This window comes from Alexandromys fortis, unplaced genomic scaffold (assembly GCF_014885135.2).
Source record: "Alexandromys fortis isolate MF-2015 unplaced genomic scaffold, M_Fortis_MF-2015_v1.1 scaffold_229, whole genome shotgun sequence".
Lineage (NCBI taxonomy): Eukaryota > Metazoa > Chordata > Mammalia > Rodentia > Cricetidae > Alexandromys > Alexandromys fortis.
Window position 1 is genome coordinate 1376921 of NW_026068122.1, and position 8523 is coordinate 1385443.

At 33.4% G+C, this 8523-nt stretch overlaps 1 protein-coding gene across 1 annotated transcript; it reads left to right on the top strand.

Annotated features, from left to right (window-relative positions):
• The first annotated feature begins 6233 nt into the window (after window positions 1-6233).
• Window positions 6234-7172, top strand: LOC126490463 (olfactory receptor 4F15-like). The gene has a single exon (XM_050125402.1). It carries the CDS (start codon window positions 6234-6236, stop codon window positions 7170-7172), a length of 939 nt encoding a protein of 312 aa, XP_049981359.1.
• The last annotated feature ends 1351 nt before the right edge of the window (window positions 7173-8523 follow it).

Genomic DNA, 8523 nt, shown 5'->3' on the forward strand with positions numbered 1-8523 from the left:
CCTGCAGACAAAAGGGTGAACTTGAGGGTGGGGCAGGGGTTTGTCGAACAAAGAAGCCCCTGAAGAAGGAGCAGGAGGTGCCCTGTACTCCCTTCCAGGGACCTTCCAGCAGGGTAGGCAGACACTCACCCTTCTGGGTGGATAGCCTCAGTGCAGGAGTAGGAACTGTTCCTGGGCCAAGGACTTCCCAAACAATAGGGCAGGCTTGGGGGAGGCTGGGTCTTGTGGAACAAAGAAGCCCCTGCAGCAGGAGCTGGAGGTTAGGTGCCCCACCAAATTACTTTTTTATTTTTTTTGACGAAGATTACTGGTCCTTAGAATGTCTGGTGACAGTGTAGGAACCCAATGGCATGTAAAGTCTTATGATCTGCTGCATATTTGAATAATAAAGCTGTATTATTTCTCATTTTAATCTATTAAATTAAATGAATGTTTTTCTTTCACTTTGCAATCATCATTATTGACCTAATATGCATCTAATATATAATGAAATGTAAAGTTGGTATTATAGCTTTATTCTATCTGTGTGTTACAGCAATGACATGAACTGTCTACTTTATATTATAATATCTACAATCTGCTCACTGATGTTAGCTTAGGTAATAACTAACTTAAAGATAGTCTACTGTTTGGAAGCAGTGATTCTCTTTAAAGAAATTATTGGTTATAACTTAATACATGATGGTTCTTAGCCCTTTAAACTTATTCTTTAATTAAAATTTTAGTATTTGCTCACTCTTCCTACCATGGGTATTCCCACAGAATTCCCATGGTAAATAGGCTGAGGACTATTAGGACACCAGTATCAAGTGGTCACTATGAGCTGGATTTTATGCTGTGGTGATCTAACATCCTGGTTATGTTCCAAAAGAATTCACAGGAACTAGAAATTAAAAAAAAACAACTGAAAATATTGTTTCTTAACATAAATTTTCTTCTTCATTTTTGTGATCAGGTGAGTAAGAAGAAAAGGAAGTGGGTGGGCTTTTGAAGTGTCAGAAGGATAAGGACTTCTTTCTCTTAGCAATTCAAAATTATTTATTAAATATCTTTTATGTGCTAAGTTTTCATAATGGAAACTAAAGGATTTTGTTTCAGATTACATAGAAAGAGATGCATATACTCTACTAGGTGATTTTATGGATTGTGTCTCAAGGATATTTTTAAATGTAATAAATTCACAAATCATTTTTCTCATTTTACTACCCATACTGATTCAAGGGAATTTTATAGAATGCTTCAGTTTCTATTCCAGAATTTATTGTATCTCTCTCCTAAAATAGGACAGCAATCCAGGTGTTACACTTTAGGAACCACAGGTCTTATTCTTGCTGGATGATATTTTATAGGAAGAGAATGAACACCATCATTTTCAACTTTATCAATGATGCCTCTGTAACACATGTGTACCTTGCTTTATAGCAATACACATTTAGATACGCCAATTATACTTAAATGCCTTTAAAGCTTCCATACATAGTTGTAGAAAAGTAATTTGAAGTTTCTGGAGCAGTGAATATAAGATTAATAGAAAATGCCTATTTTTGACAGAATTGGTTTTTATATAGCACCACTGCTTTTTATGATAGGTCACAGAGGCATGTTGAACAAGATTATATTTTAAATAAAACCAAATGCATCACATGAATTTCTTGCATATTGATTATTAAGCCCTATTTTGCTTTGAACAAACATTTAAGATGCTGACATTTATACTTGTTTTCTTCCATTTTATCTTACACTTATAAAAAATTTAAGTACATGAATAATTAATTTCCTATTAGTGGGCAAACAATGTTTTACTTATAATAAAGCATTGAAAAGAAATTTTTTAATGAATACTTCTAAAAGCATATAAACAAAATTATTGAATAATAATCTCTAAGACATTACCAATAACTTTATAACTTTCAGCAGAGATAATAGGTGAAAGTATTAATGGATAAATTTAATAATAACATCAATTTATAGTGACTCGCTTTTTGATAAAGATCTTATAAACAGTTATTATAATGTAAGCATTCAAAATTATTTGTACAAATTTGGAAAAATAGAGTTGAAAATATCATATGTTCTGTAATTCTAATCTTTACTCAAAACAGAATTGGGTAATATGAAAGAATCATCAAAGAACTCTATAAAGACAAATTTTGGGTATACCTCCATTTAAATATTTCAATTACTTTTGAATTAATCTGATTAGTTAAACAATCATGATTGATGACCCAAAAGAATTGAATAGTATACATTTTTTCCATTTATTTTTTAAACTGTTTCATTTTTGTTGGAAATTTTGATTTTGATGTAGAAATATTCAGTGACATGAATACACTTTTACAGAGTCACCCACTGAGATAACAATTGCAGGTGCCAATAGAAGGACATATTGATGAAACTGTAGTTAATACAGTGATATTTACAGCTTGAGTAAAATTACTTTATTTATAGTATTTGAAAATAGCTTAATCTGGTTGCAACAAATAATATCCATAGTTGTGGTTTCCAGTTCTTGCTCTCCTTAAGGAGAATTAAAGTTACCATGAGAAGCATATAGTGAGCTATCATTGTAATATGAGCTCTGGGAGGTTTTCTGGACAGATTTGAATCACACGTGAATGGAGTATATTTCCCAAGGAAGAAAGGAGGAATGTAGCAGAACTCAAATGGGCATGTCAGCATTTGCGTTCAAAAGTGTCCCTAACCTCTCAAAGATTTGGATTAGACAGGGGACCCTGAATAAAACCCCCTTTATTTGCAGGATTGATTCCAATAGATTCACATGCTTGCCAAATCTTCCTATTTTTTATTATTCTCTATTATTTACTAACACCTGAAGTCTTCTCTGTCAATTAATTTGTTTAAAAGATAAAGCAATGTATTCATGTACTATTCAAAATCAATACTAGAGTCAGTATTCTTATTTACTAAACTCAATTTCCTTCTAATCTACTAAACTCAATTTCTAGACTTACTGCACAATGACAAGCAAGGAACAAGGGACTAATTCATATCATGAAATGTCCAACATACTCTAATGTAGGCCGTGTAATTTGCTGTTTTATACATATGAAGAAAATAAAAAATAAAATATCATGTACTAAGAAACTAGAGCAGCTATCTAATTATCTATGTATCTGAGTACTCATGAATAAATAATTGTATGGGCTGGAGTTTGTGACTAACATACTGTTTTTATGGACAAGGAAAGAACAAACAGCAAGATTGTCAAATGCTATCCACATGAGTCAGCAGTCTTGTCAGAGATGACTGTATAAAATGATACAAAAACACAAGGCCTAGGTGTAAAACAGACTGTGAGGGGAGAAGAGTCTGTTTTGGCAAAGATGAGGCATGATGTTTACATGCAGATAAGGAAAAGTTGCACAAATGTAGGCCTGTAGTATTTCAAACATTGCAAACAATCAAGGAAACAAACAGAATTATTTAAGTGATTGAAGAAAATTGATTGAGTTGTCTGAGTAATTTAAATGTTGGAATGGGAGATAGTCTGTGTGGTATGAGGATTGTGACTTAGAAAAAAGTCACTGAAGTTATTAAAAAAGGATTGCCATTAATCAACTGATGCAGAAACTGTTGTACCTTCCTGTTTAAATCTCTCCATTCATTTTGTTCCCATGTCTCTTGCTGTTTGATTCTATTTTGGTCATTTTTTCTTCATTCTTTTACTTAAACAACTCTGTTTTTTGAAAACCAAATGATTTAAGTCATCTTTTCAACAACGCGTTTGTATCTTCAGATGTATATCAGTGTCTACATAGGTATTATGTAGTGAGCTGCTTTTTAAGGTCTCATCTTTTTAAGAGAATTGCTCCTAAAACACTTCTTTCCTCATCTTCTTGTATTGTGGTCATACTGATTGTGCATTTTGTTTACAGAATATTTATTTTAGGATTTGAGTAAAGTCAAAATACATGGTACATTTGAAATAAAATATAATTAAGAAGCAAATTACTTTCCTAAATGTTTATTCAATAATAAATTTTAATGAAAATTCATTTTTAAGTTCCAAACATTAAATGGCTACTATGTAAAAACAACTGAAGAAACTCGGCATATAGAATGCTTTTCTATCAGGGTTCAAGCCTCAGCATTGAAAAGAAATGAATTTTTAAAAAATTACAGAAGTCAATTTTAAATATCAAAAAATTCTGGTGCTCCTGGCATGTCAGCTGTTGTTACTCACTTAATTGTCGAATGATCCCAATCTGTGACCTGCTCTGTGTCATCCCAGCTGTTAGCAATATAATTCTTCCCATCCTGTGACCTGTGTTAGGACCTCCTATAGTTGTCACTGCAGTGTGTCCTTTCAGCTATCATATTATATCAAATCCTTAATACATAGTCTTGTGCAACCTGCAAGATCGAGAATCATTGTTCAATCTCCAATCATGGAATTTGTACTAGTTTGTGCAAATGCTCTGGCAGTGATAAGCTCCGGAGCCTGACATGGTGCTGAGGGACACCATGGAAGTTCACTGGAAGAGAGTCAAGAGGAAGCTTGGTGCAGAGCAATGCATGACTTCATAAAACATTGTTTTATAAAGGCGAAACTAGTTTAGAAAATTCCAAGAGTATAACAAAATATCACAAGAAAAATTGAATCAAAATTTTAGATGGGCTCCATGAGATTGATACCTGACCATATTTAGATATATTGAATGTATAATTTCTTTTGTTCAAGAAATAAGTTAATATTAGTTGAAACCAATAACTGTTACTTCTGATACCTTTCAGTAATATGGTGTTAATTTAAAAAAAATGTTTTCTAAGTTGGTTTTAGTTTCCTACAAATTGGAATAAACTACAAACATTTTTCCTTTTGTATAATGTTTCTGTGTATGAATAACAGCTTCACCCACCTGAATATATTATTTCTACTATATTTTAATTGAAGTATTTTATTTTTTAAGGTAGTTGGTGATATGATATTCACCCAATAGTATGTGGTAATGGCATCTTTTAGAGAAAGTTTCATTTAAGGGATTATTAGTCTAAGACTATCTTCCTTTAGATGATACATAAATTCATATTTTGAGTTTCAGTGAAAATGTCTCTTTCCGCAGAGTTTCACTTGTGACATATTTATTAATATTCATATTTTCTACAAACAAAATAGTTTCATAAGATTTTAAATTTACACATCTTTCATTACTTGTGGTATGGGTCTATTTCTTATACTAATTGATTATATTGACTTTCTATTTTTCATAGCCATTACTTAATATAAATTTTATTTGATCTATATTTTAATATTTATGTTTTACATTTATTTCAATATAAAAGCTTGCATAAAATATTTAAATTTTGAAATGCAAGTGCACCCATTCTTCTGCAAACATTGTGGGTCCATACTTGCTATGGTCTTTTTCCACAATTAAGTAAAAATGTGCAATCTTCATTTAAAAAACATTTTTTTATTAACATAGCACTCAAATTACTTGTAGTCACAAAAGTCATTCCTTTTTTCCACAAAGATTGTTAATTTGGCACCATTTTTTGGGGGGCAAATTTCTCCCTTTTTGATCTATTTTGCATAGTCCATGATAATCTTACAACTGATCTGTGTTTTGTTCTTCTGCTACATCTTTCCATTATTCTTTTTTCATATTAAAGTAACTAACCAGTTCCTTTAGCTCATCACCAATATGTGTAGACCTATCTGTTAACACACATATAACCCTTCATCTGAATCAGAATCTAACCAGTCCCTTATTTGTTGATGAGTTTTTGGTTAAGTCATGCTCCTGGGTATTTCTAAGTAATTTTCTCCTTATAAATAGCTCTCACTCACTCATCTAGCATCACTGATTCTTTATATCTCAAAACAGACACCTTCCAGAGTGGTATGTGATACACCTGTAAGCTAATATATCACTCAGCCCCTGATTCATGTTCACACTACTTCTCACAGTATCACACATACACTATTATAGATTTCATGTTTCGCTTCACATCTAGACAGAACACAAGATGAAGACAGAATCTGTGTCCATTGCATTTGGCTGGCACAATGCACTTGTATATTTAGTTCTCTGTGTTATCTGCCAGGTTATTGAACACTTGTCAAATGAATGAGCTAATTCGTTTTTAAAGGCTTTACTATATGAAGAAGATTTTTCATGGGACTCAGCACTTGCTTCTTTTAAAATTATAATATATTCATTTGAAATTTTTATTTTTTCTGTTTATTTCAGCAAATATAACGAAGGTTAATGAATGAAACATATTACACAGAGGTGGCTGAGTTTGTGTTTCTGGGACTTTCAACATCTAGACCAATACAGCATTTCTTCCTTGCCTTCTCTATGGTGTTTTATGTAGCCATTGTGCTGGGAAACACCCTTGTTGTGCTTACAGTGACCTTAGACCCACATTTACATTCCCCTATGTACTTTCTTTTGGGAAACCTCTCATTTATTGATTTATGTCTTTCTACCTTAACTGTACCAAAAATGATTTCTGACCTCTCCTCTGGGCACAATACCATCTCATTTCAGGGTTGTGTCTTCCAGATATTTGTTCTTCATGTCCTGGGGGGTTCTGAGATGGTGCTGCTGATAGCCATGGCCTGGGACAGATATGTGGCCATATGCAAGCCCCTCCACTACCTGACCATCATGAGCCCACGGAAATGCCTTTTGCTTCTTTCTGGTGCTTGGGTTATTGGTTTCCTGCATTCAGTGGCCCAATTAGCTTTTGTTGCTCATTTGAGTTTCTGTGGTCCTAATAAGATAGATAGTTTTTACTGTGACCTTCCTAGGTTTATCAAACTGGCCTGCAAGGACACCAACAGAATGGAGTTCATGGTTGCTGCCAACAGTGGCATCATTTCTATTGGCACCTTCCTCTTACTGATTGTTTCCTATATTGTTATCCTGTTCACTGTATGGAAACATTCATCAGGTGATTTATCCAAGGCCTTCTCTACACTTTCTGCTCACATCTCTGTAGTAGTTTTGTTCTTTGGACCATGCATCTTCGTGTACATGTGGCCTTTTCCTACTGTCCCAGTGGATAAGTTTCTTGCTATTCTGGACTTCATGATTACACCCATCCTGAATCCTGCCATTTACACACTGAGGAACAAAGACATGAAGGTGGCAATGAAGAGACTGAGTGATCAGTTCCTGCATTTTAGGAAAATGTCCTAAAGCATCCCTAATAATAAAAGTTACTCAGAGTGAGTTCAGTATGCTAAAACAGTAAACATTCTTTATAACTATTTTGCTTTCTGATTTTTAAGTTAATATAACTTTTTCAAATTTAACTATGATGCTGTAAATAACATGAACTCCTAATATTTATGGATACATAAAACTCTAATATGCAGAACCCAACTACTTTTTAAAGGTTAATATATTTTGATTTTGTGTAGGATTTTGACAGGGTCTCGAATACTGTATTCGTTGTATATATGCAGTGCCTATGGATGCCAGAACAGATCCTCTGCAACTGGAGTTACTGATGGTTGTAAACCACTGTGTGGTACAGGAAAACAAACTAGGTCTTCTACAATCATGTTATTAACCACTGTAGCTGCAAAGAACAAGTTTTTCATTTATCAATCAAAGTCCACTTACCCTGTATTCACATAATATATATTGTAAATAAACTTTCATAAATATGGAAATACAGATATCTTTGTGGATTTGTAGACCTTATATAAATTCAGAAATGGGGTAGCCAAGTTAATGGTAATTTTATTTATTAGTTTTCTGAGAATCTTTTTTAATGTTTTTGTTATGGCTGTACTAATTAACATTTCAACAAACCTTATAGAATAATTCATTTTTCTCTACCATCTTGCCAAGACTATTTTTAGTTTCTTCAATGTATATTAATTATGCATAATGGTGAATTTTCATTTTCATAAAATGTGAATAAAGTATTGGATTATATTCATTCCCCACTGTGGTCTTTTGCCAAACTACCAAACCTCCCAATCCTCTTCATCTTCCCAACTAACTTCATTTCTACTTTTGTACATTCTCTTGTGACTCAATGGGTTTTCTCAGTGTTCTTTACAGGAGCATAACATTTTGTCAGTGGATTCACCACTGAAGAAAATGGCTCTCTCTTCCTTATCTTCTCTTGTCATGGAGTAGTGACCCCTCTAAGAAGACCCCTTCCATGTCCAAATTTTGTTGGGACCAGTGTGGTAGAGATCTTATGAAGATAATTATAACTGTTGTGAGTTTGAGTGCAACAGCTCTGTTATGCCCACGAGTCAACATTTCACACACTTCTACCATTTATCAAACTCTTACATTTATTCCCTCCCTCATTCTTAAAAGAATCCCGAGTCTTGGAGGAAGTGATATGATCTACTTCCTTATATACCATTGGTCAATCACACTCATTTCTTCTCTGTATTTTACCAGCTATGTATCTGTGATTCACCAACGCTCATTACTCATCTACTCTGAGATAAGCTGGAAGTCTATATAGTTCTATGTGCACAGACATAATTATCTGAAAGGCAATCTGACCGGCAAATCATGT